This window comes from Peromyscus leucopus, chromosome 17, assembly GCF_004664715.2.
Source record: "Peromyscus leucopus breed LL Stock chromosome 17, UCI_PerLeu_2.1, whole genome shotgun sequence".
NCBI lineage: Eukaryota > Metazoa > Chordata > Mammalia > Rodentia > Cricetidae > Peromyscus > Peromyscus leucopus.
The window spans coordinates 10,282,451-10,301,945 of NC_051077.1; the positions used below are offsets into that span (position 1 = coordinate 10,282,451).

Below are 19,495 nucleotides of genomic sequence, written 5' to 3' on the forward strand. Positions count from 1 at the left end.
AAAGTACCTAAGGCACCCCTGATGCCTAGCTCCCCCAGAAACCTCTACAAGAGACACCTGAGACCTTACGGCTCTGCTTCCTGCAGCAGGGAGGGAGAAAGAACACTGAACATGAAATAGCACCAAAGGCTTTAACAGCTTTTTTTAATCCTAGGAAAATCATTAGATTCCTCTGGACCTTAGATGCCACCGACCTTACAAACAGCACCAGTACCGACATGACCTGTCCCCCAGGGGTGACTGGAGAATCACACTCTCCAGGTGGCTTTAGAGTTCTCAAATAAGCACCTTCTACTTAGGGAAACACCGTGGAGTGCTACTGCTAGTCTCAGTAACCAGACAGAGACTGGAAGACTGGTAAAGCTTTATTAAGACTTAAACAGAAATACTACTTCTGCACATGGACCCCGCACAGAGTGAGGAGCTATTGAGACTCCCCGCACATCCCCCCTGCTGGCTGACAGTCCCTGGGTGGGGACAGCCGGGCCTGGCTACATCCATGAGGTCTAGGCCTGCAGGTCCCACATTCCAACTTTCTAGGCAGACAAGCTATACCGTGCTAGACGGAATAAAGGAACCTCCTGGACATATTCAAGGACCAATATCAATAGTTTCTGTGACCCAAGAAACCTCAGAATCCTGCGGGGGCCATGGAAGTGACTTCCCATTCTGAAAGCCATCTGCAGAGTGTCTGTCTCGACTCTGGGTGTGCAAAGCTACGCTGGTCCAGATTCGGGAGTGGAACGGTAAGAATCAGCTGGTTGTACACAGCACAGTTCACCCCACAAGAAAAACCACAGAGAAACTCCACTTGGCAGCAAAACTAAGTACTGGCCACGGCAAGATAAAACTGGCCAGAAAATAAAAATAAAAAATGAATAAGCACAAGTACTTAAAACAGGACTTTAGGGGAGAGTTTAGGGAGAGGAAACATCCTTCCTTCCCTCCGCGCACGACAGAGCGCAAGCTGCTCCCTAAACTGTAAGTTAAAAACAACAAACCCCACCACTGATGTAAATATTAAAATGAGCAACGGACACGCTGGGACAGATTTAGAAATACTCTTTAGGAAAGTCATGCTCCTTCAGCTGCCATGGTTTAAACTGGTGGGTCACTCAAGAGAACACAGCCTGCCCTCCTTTGGCATCTGATTTTATTCAAAGGTTCAAGACGCCTTTTTTTTTTTTTTCTCTTAAAAGTGTCCTGGGAGCTGTCTGCTGTCAACAGGCAGATGACAGTGTACAGACGGTGGGAAGCAGCTTCATGGACTCATGTCCTCAGAGTGCCCGTGCCCACCTGGGGCTTCCGATGGGAACCTTCAGACAGGAAAGGGCAAGGCTTAGGGCCAATCCAGCCTGACAAACACTACTGGAGTCACCGTGTATAGGCAAGGTCCACTCCGTGGGACATGAGTTCCCATCTCAGTTCCACTACTATAATTCATAAAATCTGGCTGCACCAGACACCGTTATGGAGGAGCTCCCACCGAGGAGCCAGACAGCCGGGAAAAGACTGTAAACTGCTCTGGCAGGTCACCTTCCCACCAAGATGATGGGCCAGCACGGAGAGCAAGCCCAAGCGAGATTCTAAAGGCCAGGCCATAGCACTCCAGTCTCCAAGGGAAACTGATTCCATTGCGATGTCACATCAAGTGTGGACTTGAACTTGGAAAAGTCCTGGGCATGCAAATCCCTTCTACACGTGAGAAGGGTCAGGAAGAAAGCACTCCACCCCGCTCCTCGCAGCCCCCGTGGGAACTCTGATCTCTTTTCTGGCCCGTCCTTCACTGGAGCATTCTCTCATCACAACTCTCTCCACATCGGCTCCTCTGTCTTGTCCCTCATACGGCAGATCTATTTTCCACTGCGGGCGGTGTTAGGCCAGCACTCTGCCACTGAGTTACAACCCAGACCCACATATCCAGTCTGCAACTGGTCTTTCTTGGACTCAACACTCATTTTTTCTTCCAATTTTTTTTTTTTTTGGTCTTTCAAATTTTTCTATCTTAAAAAAAATTCAATAGGGACATCTTCCACTGGATCTAGACAGTGAAAACCCAACAAACAGCAAATGCTGGTCTTTTTTCCCCACGCTGTGACAACCATGTTAAAAGTAGTGAGATACAATATCACTGCTCTCCACCATACACGTCTCTAGAACTCAATGGGTGCCGTGCTGGGTTTGGCCATGTTTTCCCCGTGAACCTTTTCTCCCTTGATCAGTTCCATGGCACTGATGACTGAAGACAAGGGGAGCAGATGGAGCCTGGAGGGAACTGACCTAAGAAACAGGCTGACATTTTACTTTTAGACAAGTAAGAAAGGAAAAAGTGTTCGTGACTGCTCCTCCAGTGACCCGTGCCCTTCAGGTTCGAACTTGGAACTTCCCGGCTTTGGTCATGTATTTGATGCCCTTAAAGGGCTTGTACTTCTCTCCGTACATATCCAGACGGTTCACTTTGAGTCCTGGAGGGAGGAAGGAAGAGAGGAGTAGGAGGTGAGCGTCTCTCAGAAGCAGCAGCAGACAGCTATCTGGGTTTGCATCAATACAGAAGCGGGGTGTGTGGAAGAGACTGTCTAAGGGGCCCATTCTTCGAAGCAGAGGCCAACAGCCCTGCTATCTCGGTATGGACATTTGCGGCAAAGATTACGTCAGCAAACAGCTCTCCTGGGAGAAGCCCTCTTCTCAGTGGAAAGGGCAGAGAGTCAAGCAGATTGCATGGAGGGTGAGGACAAAATAACACTGTTTTGCTCAAATTATTGGACTGAAGAAGGATAACAGGATTAATGAATAATGGAAGGAAATGGACAGATCAATGGAGGCTTCCAAAACAATCTTGCCAAACTGAACAGAAATTATTTTGCCGATCGCTTTATGGCCTATTAAGTGGTTTTGGAGGAAGAACGTATCACTTAACTTTAATCACCTAAGTTAAAGAGTCTTTCAGTAAAGAAAACTAAGAATGTTCTCTAAAGATAAAGCCCATTTCTTCCTAAGGATTTCAGAAGGCTATTCTAAAAGCTAAACAAGAATAAAAAAATGCTTAGGGATAGATGAAACATAGTAAACACTCAGAAAATATTATCTCGTCCTACTTTCCTAAGTGTGGTCAAGCTAGCCATGATCGGCAATGTCTAAAGACAGTACTGGTGAGCAGCGAGGTCTGCTGAAGCTGGGAGACCTGTGGGGCTGATTTCTTCCCATGCCCGGGGAAGAATGGAGAAGTACCCTCAGACTGAAGCCCTTGGGCAGCTCAAATCAACAATTCTAGCACAATCCAACAATGGCCTACGGAGACTTCCGTCAACCCATCTCTCACTGGGTCCCTGCCAGTTTGACCCCGGGTCTTTCTGCTAGCTTCTGAGTAGTCCAAACTGGGAAAGCTCTCACTGATGAGTCCATACAGGGTAATAGATCCAGACCTAGTGGGACCCATCGTCAGAGAGTCCCAGCAGATACCGAGGTCTGCACCTGGCAATCTCCACTCCTTTCCAAACCACCCAAGATGTGTCACTCACCAGAAATGGCCAGCTGCTGGATCTTAAACTGCAGGTTAATTGTGGGGTTCTCATCTGGCTTAGAAGCTCCGACCTGAAGACTCATTGTCCCCTTCAAACTTGGCAGCTTTTGTGGGTTTATTTTTCCTACGTCCCAAGACAGCATCTTGGAAGAAAACACAAAGAAGTGGGTTTTCCCACACAACCACTGTGTTGTTTTTATCTGAACTCAGAGCTCCGACCTCAAGCCATCGGCCTTCCATACTATCAGCCACCTCTGACGTGGGGGAGGGTTCCACAGAGAACCCTCTGTCAGAGGTCTTTAGGACCAAGTCCCTTTGACTGATCTTGCCTTCCAACCAGGGATCCAGCCTGTGTTGAGGGTGATTCAAATGCCCAGTCCCCTACCTTTGTCACGGGGTCAAACGTGTGTGTCCCCTGGGATGGAGTGAGGCTCATATTCAGGACTCCTTTGGGCATCTGGCTGGTGACAATCACACCCTCTATTGTCTTTCCCATGGTCTGCTTCGGTCCCACTGTGATTTCAAAGCGTCCAAGTGAACTGCTGTCCCGGAAGCTGATACTGTGTTTGACATAGACTGGAATTGCAACCAGGCTGCAAGAGAGACGAAACACCCTCGTCAAAGAGGAAACACCAGGGGCTGGAGGGACGGCTCAGCGATTGGGAGCACTGGCTGTTCTTGCAGAGGACCTGGGTTTGGTTCCCAGCACCCTTGTGACAGCTCACAACTGTCCATAACTCCCGTTCCAGTGTATCAGACACCCTCTTCTGACCTCTGTAGGCACCAGGCATGCATGCGATGTACATACATACACGTAAATAAACAAAACACTCATGCACATAAAATAAAACAAATAAAGCTAAAGAAATTTTGAAAAAAGAAAATCTCCTTTGAGGGCTGGAGAGCTGCAGCAGCAGTTACAAGCACTTGCTGCTCTTAAGGAGGACCCAGGTTTGGTCCCCAGCACCCACAGGGAGGCTCACAAGAATTCCGGTTCTAGGGGATCTGACACCCTCTTCTGGCCTCCCCAGGCACTGGCAGTGCACATATATACATGCAAGCAAACACTTGTACACAGAAAACAGGCAGAGAAGTTTAAACATCAGACAAGTATCTTAAAAATAACATACTCCCTTCACTGTCCTCTATATCTTTTCTCGTTGATTTAAACTGGTTTTAATTGTTTCAATGTATTATTGCTGTGTGTACATGTGTGATGTGTGTTTATGCTCATGTATGTGGAGTTCAGAGGACAAGTCCGTGGAGTTGGGGTCTCCCCTCTTTGAACCGAAGCAGTCAGCTTTCACTGCAAGGGTTTTCCCACTAAGACATCTCACTGGCCTCTCTCATTTAGTGTATTTTTGCATATTTAAATTTTCCCACTTTGCTAAGATACTAAAGAAACTGCCACTGTTTTCCCCTTCTAGTACGCTTCCCTTGTCCCTCTGGTACCTTTTCCTCCCCATCCGAGACTTACTCTTCATCTTAAATTCAGAAAACAGGGATACTGCTTTTGTTTTAGAAAAATGAAGGTGGTGTCTAGAAAATGAAGTTCTTCTGATGCCTCTTTGGGGAAGAATGGAGAAAACTAAGCTATGCACCAAGTTGTTTGGAGAATCAGCAGGAGCAGGAAAGAGCAAGAGGTCACTCCAGGCTGTGTTTAGGACACAGGCTACAGCATTTCCAGGCTGTGTTTAGGACACAGGCTACAGCATTTCCGGGCTGTGTTTAGGACATGGGCTATAGCATTTCCAGGCTGTGTTTAGGACACAGGCTACAGCATTTCCGGGTTGTGTTTAGGACACGGGCTATAGCATTTCTGAACTATGTTTAGGACATGGGCTACAGCATTTTTTCTGGGCTGTGTTTAGGACACAAGGTCACCATTCCTGGATATGGGACAACACTATTCATACCTCACAGCCCTTTTATGGCTTGTTTATATAGTAGGACTGTGGACGGAAGCTGGAGTCTCAAGGCTGTTAGACAGGAACTCTGCTGCTGAGAGCCATCACCCCGGCCTCTTCACGAGAGTGCATCTGACTTCATCCTGACCCGCACAGGGCCCCAGAGATGGGATAGGTTGTCACCGTGTGGGACATTAAAACGGGCTCAAGAAGCCATGGCTCCTAACATTTACGTTCTGTGTTCTGGTTAGGTACTGATTTATACGTGAATACCAACATCTCTCTGCTTCTCTGAGGTTGAATAACTTGCCTGGTCATATCTATGAGGAAAGGAGAGGTGTGAGTTGGGGCAATCAGATTCAGGCACACAGACACCTGAGTCACCAGAGAGGAGGCACTGGTCCTGAGTCCTTAGGATCCCAACTCCACATACCTTCTACTGCAAATCAGAGCTCCCAAATAAGGAAGCACGTGAGAGCCAAACTCACTGCATGGACACTCTTTCAAAGCATGATTAACCGCCTTTTGGATGCCAAGGGATTTACTACTGATTTTCTGAGGAAGGGAGCAACAATATAAAGCAGGGGCTGTGCTCGTGGCCCACACCTGTAAGCCCAGCAGGGGGACTGTGAGTTCAAGGCCAGCTTAGGCTGGGCTAGACAGTAAGACTGACCCAGCCGATACCACCACCAAAAGCAGTAATGACAGCCTCAGTGCCCCCTTGCCCCGAGCGAAGCACTGTCCACTCCGTCCTCACAGAAAGACACTTGCTATCCCCAGAAAAGAAAGAGACAGAGTGGGAAAGCAGCTCACTGCATTAATGCAGTGAGCAACTGAGCAACCCAAGGAGCTGGAACCTGAACCCAGGGAAGTGGGGGGGGGGGCGCGTGCGCGGGGGCGTGGGGGCGTGGCTAGCCACTACAGACATAGCTTCCACAGACACGGAGTCTGCTCCCGGGAGCTGCTTACTTCTGTGCGCTGACGTGGTAGGAGAGCAGGCGGAAGTTGCCATCAGGAGGGATGAAGGAGAGGATGCGCTCAGATTCCCAGCGCTTGAAACGGACACAGGGATGGAAGCTAACATCGTCCAGCAACCTGGGGTTCTGCGGCACCAGGCAGGGAAGAAGAAGGAGAAGAGGTGGGGGTGAGCTCCCGGGTTTCCTTTGAACAGCAATTCAGACGACATTTTCACTAGGCACGTACAAGCGTCCCGAGCCCACGGAGGCCTCAGGGCCGCCCTGATTGCCTCTCGTGCGAGTTCTTATCACTCCCTTCAGAAACACCTCATCTCCCATGCCCAAATGGTTAACACCGGCTGTGGACAGTACCATGAAGGACAGGGTGAGGTCTGGCATCCCGGTCAGCTTCACACAGGCGTCAATCACCCCCTGGATCTCAGCGGTGACTGTGGAACCTAACAGGAAAAGGAAAAGGACGCTGGAGACCACAGAAGCCTGTGTTCCTCCAGCCTCTCTGTTCTCCCTCCCTCCTGCCCTTCTCTCTTCCGTCTAGACACCCAGGTCTTCTGTCCAGTCCATCTGTCCATCATCCAAGCTCCGGTCTGAGAACTCTGATGAAAGCGTGGAGACAGAGACCAGTGAGAGATGAGGAGGCCTAGACGGGTTTCCATCTAGTGGCAGAGCCACAGAGCACCAGCACCTGAACTGGTACTGCAGAACATCTGTGAGACCCGTGGTCCTCACCCTACAGGTCTCTACAAACAACCCCCTCCCTCCCCCCTCCTCCCTCCCTTCCCTCATCTTCCTAGCTGCTCTTCCTCAGCAGGCCCGGGTCTCTGCAGGTTATAAAATGCAGCATGTGTACTCAGGCCTTGACTTCCTCTCTTTCATCCTCCCTGCAATACTCAGCCTCCCCCAAGGCTTCAGTCTCGATCACACCCAATTATGTGCATTGTGTTTCTTTGATTGGAAAAAATTGTTTCCACACGATATATTCTGATCATGTTTTTCCCATCTTCCAACTCTCCCCAGAGTCTACCCACCTCCCTACCTACCCAACTCTATGCCTCTCTCTTTAAAAAACAAATAATCAAAACATAAACAAAAAACCCACAAAATCACAAAATGGGAAACCAAAATAGGCAAGCAAAAGTCCAGTAAAACAAAACATGCCCACACGAAGCCCAGTGAGCCAAAAGGTCAACCATTTGACCATTGAGTACATTTTGCGTTGGCCATCTACAGATGGCACAGAGTCTGCCCTTTAGTGTGGTTAATACCCCAGTGAGACTCCAATGGAGAAGACTACGTTTTCCTTTGCAAGTCACTGTCAATTGCAGACAGCTCCTGGTTTGGGGTGGAAGCCCATGTCCACTTCCCATCTCAGCACTGGAACCCTGTCTGTCTGTCCGGACCCATGCAGATACTGTGATGCACTGGAACCCTGTCTGTCTGTCCGGACCCGTGCAGATACTGTGATGCACTGGGACTCTGTCTGTCTGTCCTGTACCTGTGCAGATCCTGTGATGCACTGGGACTCTGTCTGTCTGTCCTGCACCTGTACAGATCCTGTGGTGCACTGGGACCCCGTCTGGCTGGTACCTGTGCAGGCCCTGTGGCACACTGCGTTTTCAAGCCCAGCCTCACGGCTGACTGAAGGATTCCCCTCCAGGTGTCGCCAAGGCTGCAAGCTTGTTGCAACAGCAAATTCGCTCTGACTCCCTGATGGCTCCCATTCCTGTCATTTGAGGTGACACTATCCACCCGGCTGCCTGAGCCAGGTACACATGGCTACTCCCACCTCGTCCCTTGCCACATCTAGTTAATACCATTTTTTGTAGTTCAGGCTAGCCTCAAACTTGCTCCTTCTGCCTCCCTTCCTAGTACTGGGAAGGCAGGTATGCACCGCTGTCTGGGACCCACTCCTCTCTGTCCAGGAATATTTATTCACCTATATTCTGAGCCAGGACTTCAGGTACAGCCTTCCAATGTTGCCACTGCCCCCAGTCCACCTCACTGTAGATCAACCTCCCACACTGCGACACGACCGGCCACTCACTGTATTTTTCTATTTGTTTGTTTTTAAAGACAGGGTCTCACTATCTAGCCTTGACTGGCCCGGAACTCACAATATAGACCAGGCTGGCCTTGAATTCACAGATCCACCTGCCTTTGTCTCCCTAGAGTGCTGGAATAAAGGCCTGTGCCATCAAGCCTGATATAGACTGCCACTCTAATTAAAAAAAAAAAAGTTTAAAAAAACACTTTTCCGGTATTTGTATTCTATGTGTATGGGTGTATTGTCTGCTTGTATGGTGTGGACCATGTGTGCATGGTGCCTATGGTGGCCAGAAGAGGGCATCGGATCCTCTGGGACTGGAGCTATAGACAGATGGAAACCACCATGTCAGGGCTGGGAACTGAGCCCACAGAGGGTCAGCCAGGGCTCCTAACTGCTGAACCATCTCTCTAGGGTCAATTAAAAACATTTTTTTTTTGCAGTGACATAAAATATCAAAATGTAAAAACCTTATCGCTCAGGGAATTTCTGAACATTTTAAATACCATCCACATCAAATGTGGAAATTTTCTAACATGACAGCATGTGCCTCCCTGTCCTTCCTAGCTAATGATATCCTCTTCCCCATAATTCTGACTTCTATTGCTTTAATTGCACCAGCTTTCAAGGGTCACTAAATGCAATTCACTGTATGGGATAACGTATACGTCTGACTTTTTTCTCAACAGTGTAAGAGACATGTTGATGGGTGGATCAGTAACTTATTCTCTTTTTTTCACTACTGTATAGTGCTCTGGGTGACTGTATCAAGGCTTATTCATCATTTTTTTTTTTTTAGTGGATGGTTGGGTTATTTTTCATTTGTGTTAATATGAAGAAATACTGTGATGCCTTAGTTTTTTTTTCTTTTTTTTCAGATTTATTTATTTATTTATGTACACAGTGCTCTGTCTGCATGTATGCCTGCATGCCAGAAGAGGGCGCCAGATCTCATTACAGATGGTTGTGAGCCACCATGTGGGTGCTGGGAATTGAACTCAGGACCTCTGGGAGAACAGCCAGTGCTCTTAACCACTGAGCCATCTCTCCAGCCCCTGACGCCCTAGTTTTAAGGTCTTGCTATTTACTTTCCTTTCATGCTCCTGAGTCCGGGCTCATTTCTGTGACCCCTGCTGTGGAGGCAGCTCCCAAGCAGTGCAGACGGGAGGCCATCATCGCTGCACTCCGCTGACAGAGCAGCCGCCTCTGCCCGAAGGCCGAGCCCATCTGCCGGCACTTCTTCACCTGGACCACCTTCCCACGGCCACAGACTAACGGCCTGGGTCCTGTTAGGGGTGGGATGGTCAGACTCTCCCCGTGCTGTGACCCACGTTCCCAACAGCGGACAGTGGAGGGGTAAGTGCGAGAGTGTGAAGGACCCCCAAGTCCTCAGCCCCGGGACTCCTGCTTCTATTTACTTAACTGAAGACAACACAGAACAAAACCAGGGAAGAACCTGTCATTATGACCAGTTCTGCCTGCAGACCTGGGAAGCCGATACCTTCCAACAGAAAATCTAACCAACAAGAGCTTGCTTGGTACTTCCTTCCGGTCCCCTCCCCCACTCCTTTCATGGTTTCTTGAGACAGGGTCTGGCTGCACAGCCCCAAGTGGCCTGGAAATCTCGATCCTCCAGCCTCAGTTCAGTGATGGGTATGCACCGCCATCTTTGGCCTCGTCCCTCTGCGTAACCCTTCCCCCACCCCGTGCCTTGCCGCAAAACTCAGTCCTGCTACTCCATTTCTCATTCAAGAGAAGTTCCACAAAGGGCGACGTGTCAGGGTCTCGGCTGCATCGTCACACACACCCAAGAAAAGCAGCGCCCCCCCCCCCCCCCCCCGACACACACTCAGAGAGCAACTTCTCGGCACCCACCTGACTTGTCGATGATGGCGTCTATCTCTTCAACCACGTCGAAATAGGCCTCGTTGTTGGTATACTTCACCCCAGTCCGTCGCCAAGGCACCACCGACAGCTGCCCGGTCGGAAGCTGGTCCCCCACATTGGTGCTTCCTGAGACAATTAATACTGGTGACTAAAATCCAATTGGTATTTTAATGCCACTTCAAATCTAGCCACCTAAGGACATGCCCCTTGGAGTTCCTACCCCCTGGTTATACCATTTGGAAGGTAAGTCTTTCGCTTCTCCTATGTAGGACAGCCTGGTCTAATTTTAAAGTCCATTGTCGCCATCTGGTCTGCTGCCTCGAGGAAAGGTTTAAAGGAAGCCACCTGAGAAGCGGATATCATATTTGGTTTGGAGAGTAACGAGGACCAAAGGATCTCAAATTCCACAGCAGTTTAGATAAGGTACCGTGTTTCTGGGGGGCGGGCACCCACACACTGACACACCGTCACCATCAGTGCGACAGTATTCTAGTTTAAGGCAGGTTCTCAGGCACAGCGATGGAAGGTGGAAGTGTTTTTACATCAACAGGATCTGCCCCATGCCAACAGTGAACAGAAGAACGCAGCCAGACCCTGCCCGGTCCTTGCTGCTGTACCGCCTCCTCGCTGCCCTGCTCCCGGACATCAAAGCTTATTTTAGAGAGAACTGATGTCGGTAACCAATTGAAATTCTGTTTCCTTTCCCACCACCTGTATCTCTTAAAGAAAGAACTCCGAAACACAGGTATAGTCATCAGCACGTGTATAAAACACGCCAGCTTTTCAAAACAGGGGTCTCAAAGGAATTTTTTCTACAGCTGAGTGAGATCGGGGCTCTAAAAAGTTTCTAACAGAGCACTCACAAAGATTTTAAGGTTTAAACTAAACTCAGACTATTGCAAAAAAACAGCAAATTTGTTACTGGGCCAGTACTATGCTTTTTAAATCATCAAAACGGAATTGCATGTATCTGGTACAATATTTTCTCTCACTTTCCTTAAAACAAATTGCAGATCTGACTTGTCTCCTCCAATGTGGTGACTCTGAGTTTCTGTCTCATGAGCCACACGAACTTAATGCGTCTGGACGGATGATAGGGCAAACCAACCCTCCTGTGATGCCTTCACAGAACTAACTGTCTTGCTACTTTTCAGACTCGTATTTTCAAAAATTAGTTCGTCAAATTCTCTGAAACCCCCATTTACATTATTAAACAAGACTAAACAGGTGAAAACGTAACGAGTCACACGAATGAGTCTCACTAAATCAAACATTTCATGTGTGACTCAGCAAACGCCATGACAAAGCTAAGTGGAAGTCCCAGGCTGTGGGGAACATGAAGAACGCAACTTTCAAAGCAGAGCCTAGGAACCAAGGGGCACACCTCCGTAGCAGAGGGCAAGCACCAATGAAAGGCGTTCTTCCAAGTTGGTGTTGAAAGATCCAAAACCAGCTCAATAAAAAATGAAAAGAGGGCACAAAAAAGTCAGTCACAAGGAGGGGAAAGTCCACATGCAAACAGGTTTGAAACCTTCCCCAGTAACAACAATCAGTGTGTATATAGTGGCTCACATCCTCAACAGTTAGCGGGGTTGGTGACAGTGGATGGATTCTACAATGGGAAGCAAAGGCAGCCATGACTGTTCTGGCCTGATGTGTGGGAATCTCTGAAACCCCTCATTTCCAGAACTGAGTAGACAAGACTCAAACATGAGAATCCTTTGTCTTTGAAAGGATAAAAAAAAATCAAGAACATCATAAATAGACAAATATGTCAGAGTCCATTGAACATAGAACACTAGTCATTAACAATAATGTCAGTATATCACAATTGCATGTTCATAAAACATTAATAAGAGGCATGATTTAAAAAAAATATACACATTATTTAGAAGTATTCTGAGTGCTAGAGAACATCGGTTGAGAGCACTGGCTGCTCTTTCAGAGGACAGGAGTTCAATTCCCAGTACCCACATGGCAGCTTACAACTGTCTGCAACTCCAGTTCCAGGGGATTAGATGTCCTCTTCTGGCCTTCTCAGGGAACCACACATACAAGTAGTGCACAAATATTCATGCAGGCAAAACATGAATTTTAATATACATAAAATTTAAATAAAAAATGTATTTTGTCTGCTCATCATTCATCTATCTAGAAGAGAGAAATATATACACATGCACATAACACACATGTGTATAAATAGTAAAAGAGTAGCTAAATTTGGAAATTTCCATGCTCTTCTTCTGCTTCCCTGTGTTTCTGAGGTTTCCATACTAATCATGTTTTCCACTTTAATTGGAAGAAAATCTGTTAAATATTTTTTTTTTCAAAACTGAGATTACATGCTAAGTGCTCTACCACCAGGAACTACAGAAAAATTGAAGTACTTTCCACATAGGATTATAATTTTAGGTCAGCCTCACAGCACATAAAAGGTAAAATGAGATTCCCAAGGACTCAGAGGTGCTGGGACTTAGGGGGAGCATCGGCCTCCTGCAGCCCCACCCACACCCACAAACCGCTCACACCTGTGATGGTGTTGACCACTGTCCGGAGAATGGTGGGGGGCTTTATCAGTTCTTTGAGGATGTTTGACTCAGTGGCCAAGGGGAACCCGTTGTCCAGCATCTCTTCCAAGACTTCATAGACCACAACCACATTGTCCTTGATCACTGGCTCTGAGCAGACTCCAAAATAGTCCTAGTGAAGAAGAACAAAAGGATTCATCACTGGGGCTGGAGGAAAAAAATGAAACAATATTCCTGAGAGTAAGGACGTGTCCGTCAACGGGGTTTAACCAGCGTGTCCAGGGCATTCTCCCAGGAGAGGACAGGGTAGACCTCGGTCCTCCTGGGCAGCCTGGCTTGGGGGTAACAACACAGGACAGGTGATGGTACCTGTGCTGGCAGTAGCTGCCTCTACAAACCAGAGGAAGTCAAGCTCTTTGGGTTGATTTCCTCACTTGATAATATATATATATATATAACTTAATCTAGACTAGATATGCTCATATACAAAACGTACGAGCTATGCAAAGTGGTAATGATTGACATAACACAGAAATATACACAAAACCTTTTAATCCTTCTGCTGTGCACTTTCTTGAAATTCATTCAGAAAATGATGAAAAGGAAGACTGCATTAGCTCAGCAGAAGGCCTCTTTAGAGCACCCCTGATGCTGAGATTCTCAAAAGTCTGTCATTTCCTTAAAGGGCTAACCTTACATCTAAATTATCTAGAAAAAGCACAGAAAATTATATTCTTCTCATCTTCTCTTTTCCAGCACTCTGGAACAAATCCAGGGGCTCCTGGGCTATAATCTTATCACTCATTAACTAATTTAGTCTTGATTTAACTGTAGAATGTGGGTAACGCTATGCAGACGCATGAGAAAGTTGTAAACCCCAAACCTGGTAAGTATGACTAGGGGAGAAAATGGGTGTTCCGTCGATGTACGTTTCCCAAAGTGTCAGGCCTGGCTCTTACAGGACCTCTAAGATGGTTATACAATTCCCCGGATGGGAAGGCGCACAGCTGAGAAATCCCGTTCTACTCAAGGACAGTTTGACTGCTAAGCTGAAGTCTGTCTCCCAGTTCCTCGACGCGAAGCCATCTGCAAACACACACCTATTCTTCCTTCTCCAGATCCCACTCCTGAAGGACCTTCACTGCTCAAGCAACAGGATGAGCCTCGGATAATCTCACCACCTGGCCACCAAACTGATTCTGTGAGATGTAGCCTAAACTACAGCAGACACAACGAATATCAGTGAGGGCCCAAGATAAATTCACTCAAGAACAAAGAATATATTCCTAGAACAAAAAAAAAAAAATGAGAGCATCATGGAAGGAAAATACCACATTTCTTTCCCAACAGTGATTGCATTTTAAAAGCAAGCCCTCATTTCAGGGGGTTCTGTCAATCAAACACAACACGCAAGGAGCCCTCCAGTGCTAGGTGCCACAGCAAAAGCAGCTGCAATTCTGCGGCTGGGACTCCATAACCTTCAAGAACTAGGGGGAAAAGTGTTGCAAGAGACCACACATGAAGCTAGACACTAATTAGCTCCACACTGCTCCACTCTTACCCGTGGCCTCAAAACCCATCTTTGGTCTACCTTCCAAAATCCCTCTGTCGTTTCAATATTGTGTGGTTGCTAATTTTTCTTTTCTGTGTACAGGTATTATCTGGCTGTGCATATTCATGCAGTGCCCACAGAGGCCAGAATATGGCACCATATCACCTGGAACTGAAGTTACAGACAGTTGTGAGCCAGTATGTGGGTGCTGGCAATCGAACCTGGGTCCTCTGAAGAACAGCTAGTGTTTCTTTGTTTTTGGGGGGTGTTTTCTTTTTGTGTGTGTGTGTGTGGTTCCAGACGGGATTTCTCTGTGTAACAGTCCTGGCTGTCCTGGCATCTGCTTTGTAGACCAGGCTGGCCTCGAATTCACAGAGATCCGCCTGCCTCTGCCTTCCCAGTGCTCAGATTAAAGGCATGTGCCGCCACTGCCTGGCCAGCTAGTGTTTTTAACTGATGAGCCATTTCTCAATTCTCCACCTCTATGGTTTTAAATAGACAACCTTTCTCACTTCCTGGCTTAAAGTTATTTATATAGCAATTGGTATAACAATAAGACTGTTAATTTGTGTGTGGGTAAAGCACATCGGTATCACAGCAGGGCCAGGCAGAAGAGCTGAGCAACTTAACTACTAGATTCTTCTGGTCCCTTCCCAGTCTTGTAACTTTAGTTTTTCACTGTGCAAAGTCACTAGCATGCAGCCCGGGGATCAGAATCCAGAACAGCATTTGGAGGTAAAAACGTATTTTAATTCTCTTACCACTGAAAACAGTTCTAGTCATGTGATGTGGGAGTGAGCACTGTGAACAGAACAGACTTGCTCTGCCGCTGTCAATCATATGCTCCTCCCTTTTCCTAACTCCCACAGTTCTTGCATACACGTGGCTAACTCGGGACCTCACATGACAGAGAAGTTAAACCACAGCGCTCTGATCCTAATCTCTTATCCAAGTAAATGCGAATGGCCACACAGTTAAAGTCGAGCGAACATCACGACAAAGATTCCACTGTGTGGATCCGGAATCTGTGCTTACACGGTCCTTACATGTTGGTATAACTCACCTCCCTGTGTCATGTTCCCTTAGAGCAGTGGTTCTCAACCTTGACCCCTTAATACAGTTCCTCATGTTGCGTTGACCCCCAACCACAAAATGATTTTCGTTGCTATGTCATACCTGTAATTTTGTTACTGTTATGAACTGTAATGTAAATATCTGATATGCAGGATATCTGATAGGCAGCAGGTTGAGAACCGCTGCCTTAGCTACATGTCAAAATGAAAACCACAGTGTACCTCTCATTCTCACAAGCATGGAAAACTGTAACAAGAAGTCATATCAGCACCCATGCTACCTGTACTCAGCGGACTCACCAATGACCCCTGCCAGGGGCAGTTAAAATAAACTTAGCTTTTCCTGCTTGCTCTTTTAGAAAACTTTACACGCATTGCTTTTGGATACAACTCAAAGCAATGTAGCTAACAAGGGTTAGCAAAAACTTCACAGTATTAAAAAAAAAAAATCTGAACTCTAATTTGTGAGCAAAATGTAGGAGCAAACCTAAGAAGACCACACACTCCTGTGGATCAGGTGGCTCTCTCATGAAGAGGCTCACAAGCATCCAATAGGTCCTTTTGCAACCAACAAAGAAAACAGAAACAAGAACCTAAGATCAGACAGGAAATGAGCAATGTTTGGTTTTGATTTTTAAAAATGCTCTTAACCGGAGCTACAAACAATGGAGACAGGACTGTGAAAATACTTTGCAAGATGGTCTGGCGGCTTATGCCTATAATCCCAGCACCTAGAAGGCTGAGGCAGGAGGCCTGCTGCAAATAGAAGTTTAGCCTGGGCTACATAATTCAGAATGAGAGCCTGTCAAAGGGGCTGTGTGTGTGTGTGTGTGTGTGTGTGTGTGTGTGTGTGTGTGTATTTTAATGGTTTATAGTTTATATGTAGACCTTCCCACATTTACAAACCTGGAACGTGTCCACTACGCGGTGAAGGAATTCAATGACAAAGAGAGGCGGGACCTCTGTCTGAATCACGGCCACGAAAAAGATCTTGTGTCGGTAAACACTCAAGAGGTAGTGGTGCGGGGTGGGGATAACGGGAGGCACATTTTCTGCCTCCGTGGCCCTCTCTTGGGCCTCAAAAAAGTAATCGCACACGGAACGGCTGACCACGCTTTTCCAGTGTTTCTCCAGGAAGATGTCTCCAGAGGAGTTGATCAAGAAAAGGCTGTGAATCATGGTGAAGCTTGTCAGTGAGAGAGGAGCAACTCTTCAGTCCACAAGCCTCTGGATTTGGCTAATTTTTCAACCCTAAAAAAAAAAAAAAAAGAGGCTCGATTCAGTTTCACTGAATTAAAAACAGTCTTATTTTCCATCTGTCCAAGACTTACCCTCTTTCAAGACCAGGCTCAAGTCCTCCTTTCATAGCACGTCCAACCTCACGATGCTGTCATCCACAAACCACATTCTCACGAACCATACAATTAATTGAGTTACAAAACAAAATGGAAAAATAAATCTCCTAACATTTTACTCAAGCTTACACTTTAGTGTTGGAATAGTGTTTACTCAACATTCATGGCTGTCCTGGGCCACATGTGGCCTCCAGGCCACGGATTGGACACACCTGCTGCTCCATGAGCCCTAAGGATCCTTCCCTTGAATTCCTAACAATAACTATTAGCCATCTTGTTTTCCAGTTGTATATTTTCAGTTATCTTCACCATAGCCTGAATTATGTGGTTAAATATGATTTATTTAAACACTAGTTTCGGGCTTGTGAGATGGCTCAGCAGGTAAGGTTTGCCACAGAAACTAACAACACTGACTCAACTCCCTGGGACCTGTAAGGTGAACGAGGAAAACTGACTAGATGCTGTCCACATGCACACACACAAATACACTTGATTTCTTTTCAAATACTCCTTTGCATAGTACAGTACATGCCTGTAACCTCAGTGCCTGCGGGCTGAGAGAGGAGGATCATAAGTTTGAGGCCAGTCTGGGTTACATAGCAAGATCCTGGCTCAAAAGAAACCTAACTAAACAAAGATGGCAGCCACTAGGCACTGAAACTTGAAATGTGGCTGGTAAGATACACAAAGGGATTGCGAGGCTTTGGGTGGAAAAAAAAAAAGACACAATTTTAAATATCTTCGCATTAAACTAATACTGGCAATATGTTTGAGTCAAGTAAAATATATCACATTTTAACTTAGTTACCCTACGGTGGTTCCTATGCGAAATAACATACATGATGGGCTTTCAATTTCTACTGAGCAGAGTTGGCCCCTGGAATTTTTGCCAAGGTGATCCTTACTCATTCACTCAGACCCTATTCTCTGAATTATTTGTGCACAAAGTACTTCGTTGGGTGGCTTTTAAAAAAATAAATAAAAATCTCTGGAGACACCCTAGTGTGTCTACAGTGACAGTCTCCAGGATGAGGCGGCTGCGCTGCACCCCAGGGGTGGCCTTGAGGCGAACTGGCTGAGAGCTAACACAAGTGGTCCCATGGCTCTAAGCCTTGTTTTCCCAGTGTCTTCCCGGGGGAAGAGTCCGGATCGCAGGTGTGCAGGCTGCGAAGGCAGACAGGCAGGCAGCGGGAGAGATGGCAGCCTGGCAGCCTGCGAGCCTGGGGTACCGGAGGCCGGCCCTGTGGGCCTCGGAGCTCCAGCCGGAGAACTGTCCAGGAGCAGGGAGGGACCCTGGTCCCAGGACGGTGCACCTGTGTTGCCATGGCAACGGCGTCCCTAGCCCGCGACTCCTCCCGTACCTCTCCTAGGCGACGCCCAACCCGGCCTGCCCTTCCCACCCGCGCGCCCGGCCCTACCAGCTTCCACCAGGTCCCAGGCTCCGTTCCGGCTCCTGCAGCGCAGTCGCGCGGCGCACTGCATCTTGCGCGGAGGCTCCTCCCCCTCCTTCTTCACCGCTCGCGCGCCGATTGGCCAGCCGCTCCCTGGCCTCCGTTCCTGCGCTCTGATTGGTCGCCCGTCGCTCGCTAGGCTCCAGCATCCGATTGGCCTTTGTTGAAGGTCCAGTAACCTTCGATTGGTGTAGCCCTGTGGCTCCCAGCCCTGGTTGGAGGATGGAGACGGTCGGTCATCCAGTCACAAAGGGCCTCCCGGAAGCCAGGAAGTAGACTGGAAGAGTAGACTGATTTCCCGGGGTACTACTTAATTTACTGCGTCACGGATGATAATCGGTCGTGACTAGCCTCCATTACACAGGCGCACTTAAAAAGCCACTGCTGCCAGGCGTTGTAGGGCAGATCTTTAATTCCCAGCACTCAGGAGACAAGCAAGTGTTATCTGTGAGTTCGAGGCCAGCCTAGGCTACACAGGGAGTTCCAAGCCAGCCAGAAAGAAGTGCGGGGGGGGGGGGGGGGGGGGGGAGAAAGGAGAACAGGGGAGGGAGGGGAAGAGAAGAGGCAGGGACCAGCACTTCTCCTTTCAGAATCCCAGTTCCCCGATCGTAAAATAAAGGTGTGTTAAAGATCTTTTGAAAGGACTTTACATTTAAAGTGACCCGGGTCACTGTGACTCGGAAAGGTGTGAAGCAGAGGTCAGAGGAAAAAATTTTACCTTCAATTACACTAAAATAAGGCATTCGGTGAGATGAGGTGTGACAGGGGTTTGCGGCAATGCTGGGCACATTGTAAGATAAAATGGCAAGCTGTAGTGATGATGGCAATGCCAACCTGGACACGTCTCCAGAAGGTCTCTGGCAGTAACAAAACAAAAACAACAAAAAGCAAAACAACAGAGGCCCCTTCTCAAACAAGGTGAAAGGCGAGGAGTGACATTCAAAATTGTCTTCCGACTCCTACAAGGGGCTTCCATGCACGAATGCAAACACATATTTTCGTACGTGAAAAAAAAAAAAAAAAAAAAAAAAAAAAGATTTTTCCTTTTGTTTTATTTTTTGAGACAGAGTTTCTCTGGGCAGCTGGCTAGCCTGAAAGTCACTATGTAGACCAGGCTAACCTTAAACTTGAACTGCTTCACTCTGCCTCTTGAGTGCTAGGATTAAAGGCTTGAGCTACCCACTCTGCCTCGGGGCGGAGTGGG

The 19,495-nt window shown here is 47.5% G+C and overlaps 1 protein-coding gene across 1 annotated transcript; it reads right to left on the bottom strand.

Moving 5' to 3' along the window:
• Positions 1 to 347: 347 nt before the first annotated feature.
• Positions 348 to 18,363, bottom strand: Ap3m2 (adaptor related protein complex 3 subunit mu 2). The gene is made up of 9 exons (XM_028887803.2): positions 18,259 to 18,363; positions 16,392 to 16,736; positions 12,861 to 13,032; positions 10,321 to 10,458; positions 6,756 to 6,841; positions 6,397 to 6,530; positions 3,906 to 4,113; positions 3,519 to 3,663; positions 348 to 2,465 (listed from the first exon to the last, which is right to left on the bottom strand). Exons 2-9 carry the CDS (start codon positions 16,662 to 16,664, stop codon positions 2,365 to 2,367), a joined length of 1,257 nt encoding a protein of 418 aa, XP_028743636.1. The 5' UTR covers positions 16,665 to 16,736; positions 18,259 to 18,363; the 3' UTR covers positions 348 to 2,364.
• Positions 18,364 to 19,495: the final 1,132 nt, after the last annotated feature.

Bases quoted from the DNA above. Each gene is read 5' to 3' on its own strand.
- Ap3m2 (XM_028887803.2), bottom strand. From the start codon at position 16,664: ATGATTCACAGCCTTTTCTTGATCAACTCCTCTGGAGACATCTTCCTG. The intron at 13,033-16,391 runs GTTTGTAAATGT...CTTCTTCACTAG, and splicing joins GCGTAGTGGACACGTTCCAG to GACTATTTTGGAGTCTGCTC. The intron at 4,114-6,396 runs GTAAGCAGCTCC...TCTCTCTTGCAG, and splicing joins TACCACGTCAGCGCACAGAA to CCTGGTTGCAATTCCAGTCT.